The sequence below is a fragment of the Ursus arctos genome, unplaced genomic scaffold (assembly GCF_023065955.2).
Source record: "Ursus arctos isolate Adak ecotype North America unplaced genomic scaffold, UrsArc2.0 scaffold_15, whole genome shotgun sequence".
Lineage (NCBI taxonomy): Eukaryota > Metazoa > Chordata > Mammalia > Carnivora > Ursidae > Ursus > Ursus arctos.
This window is the reverse complement of record NW_026622819.1, coordinates 5,855,210-5,874,048: the sequence shown is the minus strand read 5'-3', so window position 1 is coordinate 5,874,048 and position 18,839 is coordinate 5,855,210. Positions and strand designations below refer to the sequence as shown.

Below are 18,839 nucleotides of genomic sequence, written 5' to 3'. Positions count from 1 at the left end.
GGGCTGCCCCCTGTTGCTCCATCCTCCATCAGCAATGAGCGCTTATGGCTGTCTGGGCACCATATCATCCTCAACTCTGGGCCTTTCCTCACGATGGTTCCCACTGCCTGAGCCTCCCTCCCCTGACAGGGCACATGGATCATGTGGCCAGGTGACATTGCTTTCCATCAGTGGCTGAGGCATGACCTCATCTGGGAAGGCTTTCTGGTCCCTCCTTCTAGGTTGATGTAGGTACCCCTCCTTGGGGCTCCAGCCTCCCTGAGCGCAGTCAGCTCTCCCTGCTTGTGTCCACATCTGCTCTCAGAGTCAGCCCTGTGAAGACACACACCTGTATATCCATCAGGGGGTTCAGGGTCTGGTACCACATAGACATTTGGCAGAAGTTTACTAATTGACACAGGTCATTTCTGAAGGGTTTGCTGTGCTTCTGTCTTTGGGAGATAATGATCCTGAAAAATTTGCCATTGAACCTGTAATTGTTCTTGAGATTTTCTGTTATTGAGAGAGAACAGTTCCAACCACATGACATTTCTGTTGACCAGATATGCTCAGTAGGAAGTCAAGAGGGAAAGAAGGGGGGATGACACACTCTATAGTTGGCCACTTTGAGAGAACTGACTGGTGAATGATATGACTTTTTAAAAAAACTTTAAAATTTAAATTCAATTTAATTAACACGTACTGTATTATTAGTTTCAGAAGTAGAATTTAGTGATTCATCCAGTGCATATAACACCCAGTGCTCCTTCCATCACGTGCCCTCCTTAATGCCCATCACCCAGTTACCCCATCCCCACCCACCTCCCCTCCAGCAACCCTCAGTTTGTTCCTTATAGTTAAGATTCTCTTCTAGTTTGCCTCCCTGTTTTCATCTTATTTCTCCTTCCCTTTCCCTATGTTCATCCCCTATGTTTTGTTTCCTACATTCCACCTGTGAGTGAAATCATATGGTATTTGTCTCTCTCTGACTGACTTATCTTGCTTCACATAATACCATCTTTAAAACCATCTCCAGGGGCGCCTGGGTGGCTCAGTCGTTAAGCGTCTGCCTTCGGCTCAGGGCGTGATCCCAGAGTCCTGGGATCGAGCCCCACATCGGGCTCCTCCGCTGGGAGCCTGCTTCTTCCTCTCCCACTCCCCCTGCTGTGTTCCCTCTCTCGCTGGCTGTCTCTCTGTCACATAAATAAATAAACTCTTAAAATAAATAAATAAATAAAACCTTTGGGTCTTTTTTAGAAACATGGGTTCATCAAGGGGTCAAATGAACTGACTGACCACATGCTTCACTGCATTTGGATGCAACCCGATCTATAGAAAAATCCTGAAATCGTTGCTTAAAGCTTGTGACAACAGAAGGCACGTTTCCAGTTTAAGAGGAACCCTGATCACTGACGAAGTCAGGTCTGCATATCACCGCCTCGATTACAAACAGTTTACATTTTCATGACAGGGAAAAAAAAATCTCCCTGAGTCCTGGGACTATTCCAAACCGCAGCTGACGCGCTCCAGGCGGTGCCTTGGCTGACGCGAACAAGGTGCGGGACACGTGTGGAGGTCCGAACACAGGGGAGAAGTACAGCCCAGCGTTCCTGGATCCATGTTGCTGGTTCCTAGGAAAAACCTGAGGTAATGTGGCGAAATTCCAAGTCCAAGGTTACTCTATCTCTCCGCCACCTTCAAAAACTAGAATTCTCACACTCATCCTCATCTTATGGCTCAACACACGGGAATGGAAATACTTGCCCCCGTATGTTAGGAGAACAAAGAATTCCTGACATTTGCTGAGATGCCCTCTCTGTTCCTGCCCTTTATGGGAAGTGCAAGAAAACAACCCATTACTGATCACTTCGTCCAACGCATAGAAGCTGAACAGGTGATTTGTAACAGAGAGAGAATGTGCACGCCGTTGGTCAATGAGTGCAGAGCACAGAGACACACAACCATTGCCTGATCTTTAGTTATAAGCAAGAGTTCTGGAAAGTTTCCTCAAATCTAATGTTGCTGAGATTCTGCACACATGCGATATTACCTCTGCACGAGATATCACGGATGGATAAATAAAACGTGGTATACACGTACAACAGGGTATTAACTACTCCACCATTAAAAGGAATGAAGAACTGACACATTCCACAATGTGTAATGTAATGAAAACATTACACTATGTGAAATAAGCCAAACATTAACTAATACATATTGTGTGATCCCACGAATATGAATCATCTAGAAAAGGCAAATTTGCAAAGACAGAGAGTAGAAAAGGGGTTGCCAGGGGCTAGGAAGAGAGGGGAACGGGGAGTTCTTGCTTAATGAGTATGAAGTTTCTGTCTGGGATGATGACAAGGTCTTGGAAGTAGACCGTGGCGCAGGTTGTCCCCAATTTTAATGTACTCAATGCCACCGAATTGTCCATGTAAAAATGTTAAGGGGCAATAGTTACGTATTATTTTACCATGATAAAAAATATAACAGAAAAAAATGCCAGCGGGCAGAATGTAAGTATTCTTTCTCCTAAAAGCTCTTCAACGTGCTGGAATAATGTAAACACAACAGAACTGGGAAACAGCTGACTCAAAAGCAGAAATCAAACTTTAGCTATCCGATATATTATTGATGCACATAGTAATAAGTACATTAAAAAACCCTTCCTCCCGCTAGAACCCATTTCATAATGTGCTGGAAACCACACCGAGATTGCCTCCAGGGCCAGGTTACGAATTTGAGAAAGCCGATTAGTTTTACTGATTAGATTCACTTGCACTGTCTAGACCCAGGGTGTCGGAAATAGTTAATTACTTCTGAAACAAAGTAAAAATATCTTTCATGTCAGAGAAGACAAATGGGTTACTTTGGGGAAGAAGCAGGAGGGACAGGGTGATTCCCACACAATGTATTTCGTGTGGAAGCGGAGGCCACACTGACTAATCCTCCCATCTCTGTTCTCTCTTCAATTCCACTTAATTCACCTGCCTCGCAAGGCTGATCTGTCCACAGTGGTCCGTGGCCACGGGTGCTGACCGAGAGGATCTGGACCACTGAGAGCTCCCCTACTCACTGGAGGCAGTGTGGGCTTCATCGTTTATCTCTGGACAGCCCTGGCAAAGCCACCCACAAACCTTTTTAGTTCACTTCATCATGTGACCCACATAAATGACGGCTAAACATGTGACAGCTTGACTCGCTGCTTTCCCACCAAGAGCCCCATTTACTCTACACCGGAAACAATGAAATAAAGCATCAACGATATAATTCCCATCCTGTTTAGACCGATAATGTGTGCAGGATAGAGCAAACTCACTTGACTAAAATAGGCAACTAAAAAACCCAATACACTAAAATCTTTCAATCATATAATCAACAAACAAGAGCTTTTACCATTTATAAGAATATTCTGGCTTCTCCCACGGGCATTACTAAAGAAGTATATTATGGCACTGGTAACAAAAATTAATCTTGTACCTCTCACTTTTATCTGGTACTTGTCAACTGTAACACTATTCGACATAAGTATAGCTTCTCCAGAATTAAGATGAAAGAAACTATAAATACAGAAAACATACTCTATGTATATAAACTGAAACTAAATTTATAGAGCTGAGCATTTTTGACTCGATGCAATAATTTTGGAATTTTACATGAATTGCAATCTGGTGGTAAAAACTACCTTCTTCCTGATGACTTGAGTGTAGCCATATTGTTTGTCAGAAATTGTTTGTATGGAAGTGTTGAATTGCTATATTGTACATCTGAAACTAATATACTGTATGTTAACTAATTGGAATTTAAGTAAAAACTTAAAAAAAAAAGAAACCGTTTGTCAGATGGTAAGACAGACATTTTCCTTAAGATTGGAGAAGATATATAAATGAAAAAAAAATCACTTTGGAAACAACCTAAACTCTCCTTGCCCATAGATTTCTACCTCGGTCTTGCTGTAATCTAAGGCTAACCATAACAATACACTTGCAGAAGTCTTACTTTGGACTGAGTTACTCACACGCCAATAGCTGGGTCTCTGCACACTTAATATTTAAAGGTTCAATAATGTTTTTAATTCCAGTAGACAGAAAAACAGAAATAGCAGTGAGTGAGAATGAGAACTCAAGATTCTTAAACAGTTAAAAAGGATCCTACTAATAGTAGCCTTACACTTACTTTATGGCTTCACACATGTCCAGCCCCATTTTCACACAGTTCTTGGCATGGTTCGGGAGAGATATAGGAAGTCCGGACACACAGTAGTAGCAGTCTCCCAAAATTTTTATTCTCATGCATTCATTCTCCTGGAAGAAGAAATCACAGCATTCGGTTGCACTCAGCACTTAGACAATGGTTTAGATTTTCTGAATATCATCAAATGCTAGTTCCACTGATACCATCACAGTGACCTCGGGTTTGTGGGGACAGAAATGAGCACTGGTTGGGTTTCCCTTCATGACCCAACAAGAATGAACCACCCTCACCCACATGCCCATCGGCCAAAGCAGGAAGAATCAGGAAAAAGGGAAGGAAAGGAAAGCAGAGAGAATGTTCTGGAATGATTTACTTTTAACAGTAGCAGAGGAGTATAATGACAGGATCATTCTCTCCAGCCCAAACATCCCAAGCACTGAGATCTTCCACGCCGAACAGAATCTGCCAGGACAGTGAATGATGACCAGAACTCGACTGGACTTAGAATCCTATGTTATTCCCTACTATGCTCATGGTTTTCTTCATTTATTTTAAAGCTGAAGCAGATTCTTACCTGAGAACGTAGATTCTGATAAACATCCCCATAATACAATAAGCCACCATTCAACATTGCCAAGTAATTTAAAACTTAATTCTGACCTTAAGTTAAACTGTTTTAATAAGAAGTGGGACTCATTATTTTTCTTGGCTGGGTTGTTTTTATATTATTATATTGAGATTAGCTTCATTCATATGCATTAATCCTACAGGCATTTCTAACTTTTCTAGTTACTTTATAGACTTGTCACTAAGGAAAAAAAAGAAAAAGAAAGGCAAAAGAAAAAGAAGCAAAAAACCCCAAAGATGTGCCAAACACAGATCTTTTCCTTCTTAACACTGACGCAGGCTTACGTATAAACTGAACAGATCTGAAATAATAAAATGAACATAAGATTTTCTTGTTCTTAAATGCATGTTAGGTTTGTTGAAGATTTGCATATTCTTTCCCTGTGTGATAGCGAGCGCACAGGCTAGGGCATATTTTCACCCTTATCTATGGTGCTGGAGACCGTGTGCTTAGTAACTCCGGATTAAAAATCTTAGCAGTAATAAAAAGGCAAACAATGACATACTAATAGGTCTTCTGTCCCATACTTCCTACATGGATATTCTGAACCTAGAACACACTGAGATTAACAAAAGTGAGTTCTTGACAAACTTATCAAAGATCAGTTGACCATAGACACATATGCATGGGTTTATTTCTGGGCCCTTGGTTCTGTTCCATTGGTCTGTGTGTCTGTTTTTAATGCCAGGATCATACTGTTTTGATTCTGCAGCTTCGTAATTCATTTTGAAATCAGGAATTGTGATGCCTCCAGCTTTGTTCCTCTTGCTTAAAATTGCTTTGGCTCCTTGGGGTCTCTGTTTTTTCTGTTTCTGTAAAAGATGCCACTGAGATTTTGATAGAAACTGCATTGACTCTGTAGATGCTTTGGGTATTATGGACATTTTAGCAATATTAGTTCTTCCAACCCATGAACATGGGATGTCTTTCTATTTCTTTGTGTCTTTTTAGATTTCTTTCATCCATGTTTTACAGTTTTCAGTGTATAAGTCATCCACCTACTTGGTTAAGTTTATTCCTAAGTATTTTATTCTTTTTCATGCTAACACAAATAGGATTGTTTTCTTGATTTCCTTCTCAGATACTTCACTACTAGTATAAAGAAATGCAACTGGTTCTTGTACATTGATTTTGTATCCTATAACTTTACTGAATTCATCATTAGTTCTTTTTTTTTTAAATATTTATTTGAGAGAGAGAGAGAGAGCATGTGCATGCGAGTGGAGGGAGGAGCAGTGGGAGATGGAGAAGGAAAGAAGTGGGCTCCCAGCTGAGTGCAGAGTGAGGGCTCAATCTCATGACCCTGACATCGTGACCTGAGCTGAAATCAAGAGTCAACACCCAACTAACTGAGCCATGCAGGTACCCCCACTCCACCCCCACAACCTCGGTCAATTAGTTCCAACATATTTTGTGTACATTTTAGGGTTTTCTACATACAAGGTCATATAATCTGCAAATAGAGATAATTTTACTTCTTTTCTGATTTGGATGCCTTTCATTTCTTTTTCTTGCTACTTGCTCTGGCTAGGACTTCCAGGATTATGTTGAACAGAAGTGGTGGGAGCAGGCATCATTGCCATGTTCCCATTCTTAGGGGAAAGCTGTCAGTTTTCCTCTATCAAGTATAACGTTAGCAATGGGCTTTTCATATATGGCTTTTTTATGCTGAGGTAAGTTTCTTCTGTATATTATCAGTTAAGAGTTTTTATCATGAAAGGGTGTTTTAATTTTATCAAATGCCTTCTCTGCATCTACTGATCATGTAATTTCTAGCCTTCATTCTGTTAATGTGGTCTATCATGTTGATTGACTTGTGTGTTGAACCATCCTTGCATCCCAGAAATAAATCCCAGTTGGTCATTGTTTACGGGCCTTTAAACATGCTGTTGAACTTGGTTTGCTAAGTGAAATAAGCCTGACTTTATCAGGACATCCAGAGGATAGACACCGCATGATCTCACTTATATGAGAAATCTACAACAGTCAAATTCACCGAAGCAGAGAGTAGACTGGTGGTTGCCAGGCCTAAAGGAGGGGGAAAATGGGGGGTATGGGTCAGAGGGCACACCGTTTTAGTTATGTGGGATGAGCAAGTCCTAGGGATCTACTGTATAGCATGGTATCTATAGGTAACAATACTGTATTGTATACTTCAGAATGTGCTAAGAAGGTAGAGCTTAAATTAAGTGTTTTAATCACACCATCATCATCAATAATAAAGAGGGCAAGAGGACACTTGTATATGGATATGTTTATGGCATAGATTGTGGTGATGGTTTCCCAGGCGTATGCTTATCCTCAAACTCATTACATTTTATATATTAAATATGTACAGTTTTTCAAATGTCAATTATACCTCAATAAAGTATTTAAAAGGTTTAAAACTAAGTGTACGATTTTGAGTTCCTTAGCTCAGCTATGTGCTTTATGTAAAATTTACTCAATTGGCCGAGCTATCTGTTTGCTTATGATGCTGTCCACCTCCATGTTATTTAAACACGAGGCATGAACTGGTTCCCAAAACATGCTCCCTCTGTGACTAACGATGAATGGACCAAGCCATCCTAGGCTATACTCTGATACTGTCTGGATATTCCCTTGTTCAAACTATCAGAGAATAACGGACGGTCACCTAAGTGTTTCTGTTATGAGTAATGAATTTTGTCTTCCCCAAATTCATATATTCAAGTCCTAACACCTGGTGTGTGTGAACTTGACCTCACTGCAGATATAATTAGTTAAGATGAGGTCATACAGGAGTAGAGAGGGTCACCAATCCAATATGACTAGTGTCTTTATAAAGGGGACATTCAGACACTGAGACTTGCACAGAGGGAGAATGCCACGTCAATCCTGGAGCTATGCTGTCACCCACCAAGACAGGGCTGTTTCCTCCTGATGTGACAAAAGTGACCTTTTATTAATTCAAACTTTTAAGCCATTATTTAAATTTTAAATCATTTTTTTCTAAAAATGAGCACCCAAAAAACTCAACCTCTTCCTTTGGTTTGGTAAAAGGAAGAAAGCAGTACTATACTCTAACTGCTGTTTCAAAATCCCCAGTGAGATCCATCATGGTCAGGCAGGCAACAGAAGGCACCTCTCGGGGAGCCTGACCCAGGAGTGACCCTGTGAACATCCGCAAGTCACATTTATTTCTAGGAGGCTTGCCTAGAATGTTCTGTATGGTTTAAAAGTGAGATGAATCTTGCCATGAACTAAATTTGGGACCAACTTCCATACATAAATAATTCATTTTAATAAGCATAATGAAGTATTTCTTGCTGGAAATAATTCAAAGGAAGAATGAGGCTGACCGGCAATGCTTTAGGAGGTGGAAGTGAAGAGCTGGCAAGGAAGGAAATAATTTTTATCACTATTCCCACTGGTAACCCTCATGGTTCCAGTAAATATGCAAGTTCTAGTATGGTTTTAGATTGCCTGTCACCATTTCCTCTCCATGAGCATATGAACAGCAAATACGGAACTCATATTTCTGCTCAAGTGGCACAAGGGTCAGTGGATATCAATGAAACAACAGTAAATAAAGGGCTTAAGTGGGAACCATGCACCCTATTTTAGGGGTTCTTCCAGGGTGCTGAATACATGAATAGTTACGACTGGATGAGAGGCAATCATGTTTCCAGCTCCTGAAATGAAAATGCCTAGAAAGAGGAACTTAGAACAGCGTCATGCAGAGGGATGTGCTTCTTAAACTCACCATCTTGAGTCTATTTACTATATGCGCACTGAGCTCTCTATAAGCAGAAGTTTTAAAAATAGATGCAAACATGTGCTAATTATATGCTACAACATTTCTCATCCCAGAGAAATGAGGCTCATCACAGCCCAATGGCAAATAAACCCTAAACACCAGTCCTAAACGGTGCTTGATGAAAAAACACAAAGAATTGATAAGGGACCAGAGAAAAAGTAAGCCAAGATTTTATAAATCCTCAAAGTAGAAGGGACTCACTAATACTCACCTTTGCAATTTGGTCGAACTTTCCAAAGAGCTCGTTCAGCATGTGGACCAGTTCTCCTGGGGAGCAGTCACTGGCCAGCCGGGTGAAGCCAACAATATCAGCATACAGGATGCTGTGGGAGCAAAGGGGTCAGTGTTTGTAAGCTTGTATCTGTTAAGAAGGAATGATACTTTTTTCCCTTCAAAGAGGATATAGTTTTTTACATTTATATTTGTATTTTACAAGAAAAATGTCATCTCCCTGGATAGGAAATACATAAACATTTTGCCAAAATTTCCCATTAAAAATGTTTTTTGTTTGATGCGAGTTTTTATAATTAAAATGGGAGAAGAAAAAAATCACATGATGCACCCCGTCCATTCTAGTCCATTCTAACTGATCACCTTTATTCCCTCACGGCCAGTCCTCCCCACCCTCCCTGGTTTATGCGGTGTTCATCCTGAGAGTTCACCACACTGGCTTAATTCAGATATCAATGGACCACACTTCTATCTGCACCGTTATGTGCATTTGCATTATAAGAATTCCTAAAGTAGACGAAGCAAACTAAAAGAAGCAAATTGTGTTTTTACTGATTCGAAGAAAGAATAACAATCTTCTTAAAAGAAAGAGTACTTAACAAAATGTCTTGAATGACTTACTCCTTGCCAGGATGAAGCAGACACGGTCCATCTCCCTGCAGCTCAGAGGGTAGTTGGGGGGAGGCATTAAACAAATAAGGAAGGACACTAGCAACGTCCAATCACAATAATAATAAGTGTGTGTGTGTGGCGGGGGGATTAGCTGGTGAGGAGTCCGGGAAAGCTTCCCTCCGTGGGACGTACACGCTAGTGGGGCGGACGTCAGATTTCTCAGAGCTGTGTCTGTGTTTCGTTAACCTTCAAGGGTCAGGATAGGGAAACAGCACAAGGATGTGCATTATCGCTTGTCCATACGACAACACGCTTCTGATTTGCATAAAGGCCTCACAAAGAAGCCTAAAAGTCCCGTTGGCAGTTGGAGATTCAGATAATAGGGTTTAAGAGGTACCGGGAAACAAAACTGACTGTCACTTCACACCCATCAGGATGGCTATTATCAAACAAACGGGAAGTAACAGGTGTTGTCAAGGGTGTGGAGAAATTGGAACCCTTGCGCATTACTGGTGGGAATGGAAAATGGTGCAGCCACTCTAGCAAACAGTATGGTGGTTCTTCAATAAATGACACAGATGACCAGTCGACTGACCAAGTTCCATGCTGGGGATACACCCCAAAGAACAGGAAGCAGGGGTTCCAAGCGAAATTTGTACATCCAAGCTCATGGCAGCATTATTCACAGTAGTAGAAGGTAGAAACAACCCAAACATCCACTAACAGGTGGATGGATAAAGAAATATAGTATATCCATACAATGAAATATTATTCAGTCTTTAAAAGAAATGGAATCTGACACATGATGCAATATGGATGAACCCTGAAGACAAGATTCTGAGTGAAATAAGCCAGATACAAGAGGACAAATACTGTATGATTCCACTTACATGGGATACTTAGAGTAGTCAAACCATACAGACAGGAACTAGAAGGGTGTGTGCCAGAGGCGGGGGTGGAGGAGGGAAGCTGCTGCTGAATGGGTACTGAGCTCCAGTCTGGGATGAAGAAAAAGTTCTGGAGACAGATGGTGGTGACGGTTGCAGAACAATGGGAAGGGGCCTTAGGCCACTGCACTGTGCAATTGAAAATGGTTCAAGTGTATTATGTTATGTGTATTTTGCCACAATAAAAAAAGTAATGTGGCACCGGCCAGCCTGATCTGAGGCAGAAAACAGCTGGATCTCTGCTGTTGGCCACACTCCATTCACAGTGCCAAGCACAAGGCTGTGGCTTCACCTTGGAGGAAAGACTTGTTCCTCTGCTGATGACAAAAGCTGGGGGAGAACACTCTGGTCCAAGAAAATCAGGGCTGCCGGGGCTTTCACACTCTCCACTTTGTTCAGATGGTACCATCAAACCTTCCCTACTCCCCCCATGGTACCCTGTAGTAGCAGGGATCACAGATGCTGAGACTGGTCCAAGAGGAAAAAGCTGAGAGAGTGTCTGATCCAAGGCAGTGTTGGGAGGGAGAATGTGCAGATGGGCGGCTGAACCCACTTCCTTCTTGTCGACAACATCCACCGTGCTTCCTGTGGTCCAACCTTGTAGTGGGTGAAGGCACCCCCAGATAGGCCGGCTGTAAATGGCTTACGATGGTCCAAAAGTTACTTTGGCAGCCAGGAGATTCAAAATGTAAACAGGTAGTTGTGGTGCCATGTGCAAAGGGTTATAGGAAAGGAAGCAGGGTACTCTGTGGGATCACTCGGGTACCTGACCTAGATCTGACCAGATGGCCACCTCAGAAAGATCGCTCTGGCCACAGCAACCTGGGAGGCACGCAGGTCAGTTAGAATCATAGCCCCTTCATCCAGAAGGGCCCTGGGGAAGTTATCGTCAGGCAAAATGGAGAGAACGGGACAGATACGGGAGAAATGTAGTAAGGATGAACCAAGTGTGATTAGTGATCAGACATGGTGGGCAAGGTGTCTAGGAGAGGGAGCCATCAAGGATGAAGACCCAGTTTCTGGTTGAGAAGGGGGCTCAAACCTAGCTCTGAACAAATCAAAACGAGCTTGTAGGGGGAGATGACCAGTTCAGCTCTGGTCGTGTTGAGTCTGATGGTGGTGTTGGCGGAGCATCCGAGAAGAAGATACACATTAGGTGAATGTGGAAAGCTATGGTTCAGTTCTGCATTTTTTTTTTTTTAAGATTTAGTTATTTGAGAGAGAGAGAGAGTGAGTGCAAAGAAGGGGCAGACGGGAGGGGCAGAAGGAGAGGGACATAAAGAATCTCAAGCAGACTCCACATCCAGCAAAGAGCCCAACGCGAGGCTCAATCCCATGACCCATGAGATCACGACCTGAACTGAAATCAAGAGTTGGATGCTCAACCGACTGAGCCCCCCAGTCGCCCCAGCTGAGGTCTGCACCTCACCATCACGCAGATGGTAATCAGAGTCCTGAGTGAGAAGTGGAGGGAATAGAGAGGAGCTAGGAGAGAGCTCTGAGAACACTCACTTACAGAGAGGCTACATTTAGGGAAGAGAAAATGGCAAAGGACATGGTAAGAAGAGAAAAGGAGTATGATGTCATGGAGTCCATGGCCTGGGAGAATTCTTTAAGTGGGAGGGCAAGGTCAACTGGCCAACCATACTGAGCCGTCAGAGACCAGGATGCAGAGACTAACTCACACTCAGATCCGGGAGCAAGACGGTGGCGAACTGAGCGAGCATGAGTTCTGTGACGTGGTGGGGGTGGATGGCAGAGGCTGAGGATTTGAGGAGGGAGAGAGAACAGGAAATACGTCAGAGTGAGGAACAACCTTTCTAGAATCTTGGCTGTGAAAGGGAGAAAGGGCCACTTTCAGAATTGGATGGTGGCGTTGGATTACGGGACCTGGGCTCCTTTGCAAAGCTGGGATGGGTTTGTGAATGCCTCAGCCCTACTGGCAGGATGCAGAGCAAGATGCTGAAGATTCGGAAAGCAGCTGAGAGCTGCTGCCCTTCCATCTAGGAACTCCTCTTTTCCTCCTCATGATTATTCACATCATTATCATCCTCAGAAAGTAAACAGCTAGGATTTGTTAGTAACAAAGAAAAAACATTTTTTTCGAATGAACAGCCAAAGCAAAACTAAAAGTTAACAGATCTTTACTGTCTACAAACCTAATAATTCTCATAAGAAACCCTCTCGAAATCTCACAGGTATTGACTAGACTCTCCACGATATCCATTTACTTTGTCTGCTTCTGTGCTTCTGCTTATCCTGCCCAGGATGAAAAAGTCATGTTTTCCTATTTCTAGCAAAAATAATTGGTACGCCATGAGATTTTGGTATGCTTTTACATTTTTAAGTTTACGTATTTAAGTTACTTTAGTGTCCCAACTATACTTGTGAATTTAAATTTCATTCGACACCGCAAACATATTCTAGACGATCTCTGAAGGCACTTGAAGCTGCTTCTCCAATCCTTCGCCTTGACAGTATGGTAGTCAGCTTCCAAGATGGCCCCAGAGAAATGCTCACCTCCTGGGACTTACTCTCTTGTACTGTCCACCCTCCACTGGTTCAGGCTAATCTGTGTCACCAAGAGGATGCTACAGGAATCACAGAGATGACTTTGCAAGCCTGGATCATAAAAGAACTGCAGCTTCCCCCTGGCTCTGTCTTGGGTCCCTTGCTCTGGGGAAGCAAGCTTCCGTGTTGTGAGGACACTCGAGCCACCCGTGATGACAACCTGAGACCTCCAGCCAAGAGTCGGGACTCCTGCAAACCATGCGAGGAGCCGCCTCGAAGGCAGGTCCGCCAGCAGCCCGACGGACACCAGGCCTGAATCCACATCAAAGACCGTAAGCCAGAAGCAGCAGGCAAAGCTGCATCTCCATGAGATGACGCTTACTGTTGTCTGAAGCCACAAGGTTTTGGGGTCCTCTGTTCCACAGAAACTGGTAGCAAATACAGGCAGCACGGGGAGCCTTCATCACCTGCCTGAGGTTGGTGGTATTATCAGTCGTTTTTATAGGGCTCTTCGTTCCCAGATTATTTCACAGAGACTCAAAGATACTCGCGGACCCTGTTTAGAGCAGGCTGCATTTATCTTTACATGTGTCAAATACTGCGTGTGTGATTTAAAACTCTTTCCTCAGATAGGAGGGATATTGCTGATTTTCAGACAGCTAAGGCCGGAAAGGGCAATTTCTAGTATAATACACCTTGTCGGATACCATGAGAATGTTTCTTCTTTAATTCTTTAGGTGACATGCTTAAAAATCTGAAGGCAGGCCAGTGTTTTAAATAATCTGACTCCTTAACAGGTGCGAAAGTTCTTGAAATACATTTTTTTTAATCCCTCAAAATGGTAGGGACTTAAAAAAAATTTTTTTTAACCCTGATTCTTCATTTATCCACTGCTTCCTTAGTTCTCACGGATATACAGCATTTTTCTATTATTGCTTTCCCGATTTGCATTTCTCATTATAGATTTAGCTCTGTGTATGCTTGGGCCATATGTATCACTAGCTCTACACATCTTTCCCAAAATCTGGGGTCAAAATGAGATGTGTGTCAGCAATGTAGTTAAACTGCAGTTAAATTGTAGTGGCAAAATGTAGTCAAATTTGTTTCTTATTAATAAACTTAAAAAATCCTTGACTTGCAGCAACCAGACTGGAAGCTAGGGTCATACACTGGAAAGGATCTGGGCTTGAAAGCAAAAGGCCCAGGAGTCAATGCTCAGCAAACTGTAGTTGTGTTTGTGGTTGTTGTTCCTGAACTATTGAAGAGGGTGGGTAATAACATCAAGGCGGAATGAATGAGGCCAGATGCATGAGTTACTTATCGAGAGAACCTGGCAAGAATAAAAAGCACTACTGCAATACAGTTGAATGGATGTAAGGAAAACCCCCAAAGAAGTGGTATGAGGCCTGGGTGGGCCTGGAGAACCGTGAGGGACCAGGCACCCAGGTCTCGAGGGGCCGTGTTCTGCTGCAGCTGGGAGACGGGGAGCATTGGAAGAAATGCCCCCCATGCTGAAGTGAGGGCTCACACGGCTCCCCTCTGGAGCTAGGGGAGAAGGAGGCCCCACATGGTTCTCCTTCCAGATCTCAATCCCATGCTGATAACATGTTAGTTTTCCACGTATTGTGATTCCAGGAATGGCTCCCTGGGAAGCAGGTGGGCCTATGGCAGACTTGGAAAGCAGGAACTTACACTATTTATTAATTAAGGTGCACATCAGTCCCCTGTGATATTGGTCACTGGTTGGCCACACTCCAGAAACCCATCATTCCTGATGGACAGGAAGTGCTTGCTTCAGTGAGACCCTGGCCCTGCCAAGCTCCTCTTGAGGAATCAGGTCTCGCATTAAGAGCCCACCGGCCCCCTCCTTCAGTCTTACTACGAAGCCGAGAGTCCTGGGCTCCAGGGATGCCAAGAAACCTGACCATGGTGCTCCCAGAATATGGACCCCACTGACCACCTCTCTCTCCTCTGTGATGGAAGGTCAGCCATAGAAAGCAGGGCCACGTTGGACAACAGAGTCCAGTAAAGTGAAGAAGATTCTACTTCCTTATCTGCCTGTGAAGGCCCCGGGAGGCAGCAAGAGGGGAGCGGAGTGGGGACTACGTTCACAGTTCCAGAGGAGATAGGGTTTTGTGGGGTGTGAGCTCTCAGGTACAAATGTCCCCAGGCTGGCGAGCGGCCCCCCAGCCTTGCCGAGGAACGAGAACAGGGCGGCGTACCTCACGTTGGTATGGCGCTTGACGTACAGGTTGTGGAAGTTGTTTGTGTTTTCCATTTGGCCGGCTCTGGGGCCCTGCAGCCTCCGGATGATCTCGGCTTTCATTTCCATGGCTATGTGAGCCGGCAGCAGGGAGAGCAGAAGCCGCTCCTGGAACGGGGTGTGGGAGGGAGACCAAGACATTGCAAATCATTACGGTAACATCCAAGTCATCTCTGAAAGCATCACAGATCTGCGGCAGGGCCAAGACGAGGGCTCTTGCCAACAAGTTAAAATGTGGAGTGTTGAAAGACATGCTGAAAAAATTCAAAATTTCTAAGGTCAGGATGTGTTACATTATTTATTATTTATGGAGTTCTAAGTATGTGCTCTTCAGAGTGGAGAATAAAGGAAGGTAAATTATTCCCCCCAAGGATACTATTTATCTACTCTGATTTTAAAGTAGTAAGGCAGAAATGATATAAAAATGCCGGAAACCTATGGTCAGTCTAAGATAGAAAACACTCATTGTTGTCCGTCTGTTCTTTTGAGAGATAAAGTACAAGCTTTATTGCATTTCAGAAAGTCAACAAATATTCCGCACTTCCTAAATAAGATAGTCAAATATTTTCTAATATTTCATTTCCTCTGTGATGACCACCCAATCCCCTTTAGTGATTCTAAACTATTACCAAGATGGAGTCAGAAATAGCATCTGTAAAATGTCCTGTATAACAGACTACAGGTGGAACACATAGAAATGACAAATTATGAGCTTTTCTTGTATTTTTGGTCTTTAAATACAGGAAACAGTAGCATGTAATATGACACTTATTTTAATATCTGCTTATTTCAGTTAGACTGACATTTGCAATATATATATATATATTTTTTTTTTTTTTTAGAAAAAGTATCAAAGAAGGGCGATCTTTGAAACTTTGTACTCATCCTTAGTTATTTGAAACACTGATTTATTGTAGTGGCGCTTGGGTGGCTCAGTTGGTTAAGCGTCTGACTGGTTTCAGGTCGTGATCTCAGGGTTGTGAGATGGAGCCCCACGGTGGGCTCTGCGCTCAGCATAAAGTCTGCCTGAGCTTCTCTCTCCCTCTCCCTCTCCCTCTGCCTCTCCCGCTCATGCTCTCTTTCTCTCTCTCAAATAAATAAATCTTTACAAAACATTAATTTATTATAGAAAACACCATATTCTTAAGATATTGTGGATTTAGCAACTGATATTCAGTGTTGATTAAAAAACATTTGTTGAATGAAATATTTTCTCTGTCTTCCACATTTTCTGTCTCTTTTTTTTCCTTCCTTTTCATTTATTCATTCATTCATCCATTCATTTATGGGGACAATGTGATAAGAGAACACAGGGGAGGGGAAGCTGGTCTTTGTTCCCAGGCTTACAGGGCTGGTGGGCCTTTGGGCCAACCCCCAGGGCAATCATTTCGGTGGCTGCTGGAAATATCCACTGAGGGAGCAGAGGCCTGCAGTGCATCCTGATGAAGATGAGAAGACCCTCACTACAGCCCCTCCCCAGCCTGCTCTGGGGGAAAAAACAGATGCAAAGCTAACAGGAGACCGAGGGGTACCTATGGGAGGTTCTCAGTGCATCGTAGAGAGTTTTCCCAGGAACTGGCATCACTGAGTGTTGGTCATTTGTTCTGTCATTCATTAATTTATTCACGCATTGCCCATTAAATGCCAAGCCCCATCTACTAATGGTAGATGCAAAGAAGAGTGAGTCAACATCCCTGACACCCTGTTGTTCTTAATCCAGCAGGAAGCCCACCCACGGTGCACTTGCCATCAGATGAAGCTGGAGGAACAGGCCCGTGTTTGAAGGAAGCCACATGCCTGAGATGTGGGAAAATAATAGTCCAGGAGCACCTGCTCTTCATGTGAAACAAATGAGTCAAAACAACACTCCTATTTGATTGGTACTATCACCAACCTCCTTGAAAAAACGAGGCATTTAGGTAGATGGCAAGGTGCTAACAGTTGTCATACATAAGTGCTGATACTGACATGACAAAGGGAATTTTACTGGTACTTAAGAGATTAAGAAGACACTTTTTATTTAATAATTATGTTCTTACTTTTGTTAAATTCCCCCTGAAGTTTCCATTTAATTAAAATTAAGAAATAAAATGGAAAAATCAAGAGTACTTAATAAGTTAAATGTCCATATATATACATCTGGGAAAATATAAATTAATTGTACAAAATAATGAGGATCATGTTCTGGGTGATCTAAAATATAACAGAAATGAAATCTACAATGGCATTAACACAAAAGTGAAGCGGGAATAAATGGAGTTAAGATGTTCTGAGGTCCTAGGGTTCTATGGGAAGTGGCAAAGCTAGTAACTTATAGTGGAATGCAGTAAGTCAAGAATGGGTATAATTTCTACATTAGCAACGATGAGTGACAGAATGTATGACTAACAGGCGAGCAATAAAAATGAGACAGAAATTCTTATTAATCCAAAATAAGTCATAACGAAGAGTCAAAGAGAACTTAAAACAGGTGAAACAAGCAGAGTACTTGACTAATTCTGTCAGATTGGATTTTAAAAAAGACAAAATGTAACTCTACTCACAATAAGCACATCTTAAATATAAGAATACGGAAACAGAAAATAAGTTACCAAAAAAAGAGATAAATTATGATAACCTTAATGAAAAGAAAGCTGGCGTAGCTAAATTAATATAAAAAAGTAGACTTTGTAGATATTTCAGTCTTCAGGGAAAGGATGCACACGTCCACATACTTTCTAGAATTTTGTGTCTTTTTGAGAGGAGGAAATAACAGTTTTTGCTGTGGACATTGGAGATTTGTCTTCAGATGTGGTTCCTCCCACTCACAGAGACTGGTGATATAAAAGGAAATAAAGGGGCACCTTGTACATTGCTTTATTGCTCAACTCCTGGAGGAGTTCCTGGAACAGAGTATCTGCTCTATAGTTATTTGTTGATTGAACGAGTGACCTACAATGCGTTTTATCTGGGACACATCAAAGACAAATCTAATTTCAAAGTTTCTGTTCACTGTCAGTGGTGACCATGGTGGGGACCCGGGGACCTGAGTACACAATGCTCATGTTTTAAAATCATATTAATGACCTTCTTGGTCACAAATACCATAGGCCTAGGCAATCTACACCAGTGATGTTCACACAAAGGAAAACTTGACTATTTTGCAAAGTAAGGGTAGTGATTGCTTTCAGTTTTCCTCTCTGAAAGACTATCACATTGTGGTTATGGGCGCAGGGAATGGAGGGAAGGAGTGAAAGACCCATGCAGAGGGAGGAGAGACCCCAGTTTCATATTAACAGGCTGTAGCTAAGGAGAAAGAGAACATTCCAAGTTCCCCCATGCTGGGAAATGGCTGGCGAACACTGGTAACCACTTGAAATCACATTCTGATTTTATTCCTATCCTAAGCTCAAATTCCCTTCCATTATTCCCCAACTTTCACGAATTATCTCACAATATAGCAGCATCATGGTAGTCTAAAGTGAGGAGGTGAGTTCAAATTTTAGACTTAAGCAAAAGGCTGAAAGAGCAGAAACCACGACTGACCATGTGAGACATCTCAGCAGGCAGCCGGGGGCCAGCATAAGCAACACCGGGAGGATGGAAAATACTGAATGCAATAATGGAATAAAAAAATCAAGTAATATTTGGGTTTAGTAAAGAAACAGGTAGCCCCAGAAAAATGGATTCATCTAGAATTCAGAATACCAGGAAACT

The 18,839-nt window shown here is 42.5% G+C and overlaps 1 protein-coding gene across 1 annotated transcript in view; it reads right to left on the bottom strand.

Moving 5' to 3' along the window:
• Positions 1-18,839, bottom strand: part of ADCY2 (adenylate cyclase 2) — a 388,284-nt gene that overhangs the window by 108,413 nt on the left and 261,032 nt on the right. The window contains exons 5-7 of the mRNA XM_026506673.3: positions 15,103-15,251; positions 8,791-8,902; positions 4,156-4,283 (exon numbers count right to left, since the gene is read on the bottom strand). Of these exons, the coding sequence (XP_026362458.2) occupies positions 4,156-4,283; positions 8,791-8,902; positions 15,103-15,251 (389 nt within the window). The remainder of the gene's footprint in view (positions 1-4,155; positions 4,284-8,790; positions 8,903-15,102; positions 15,252-18,839) is intronic.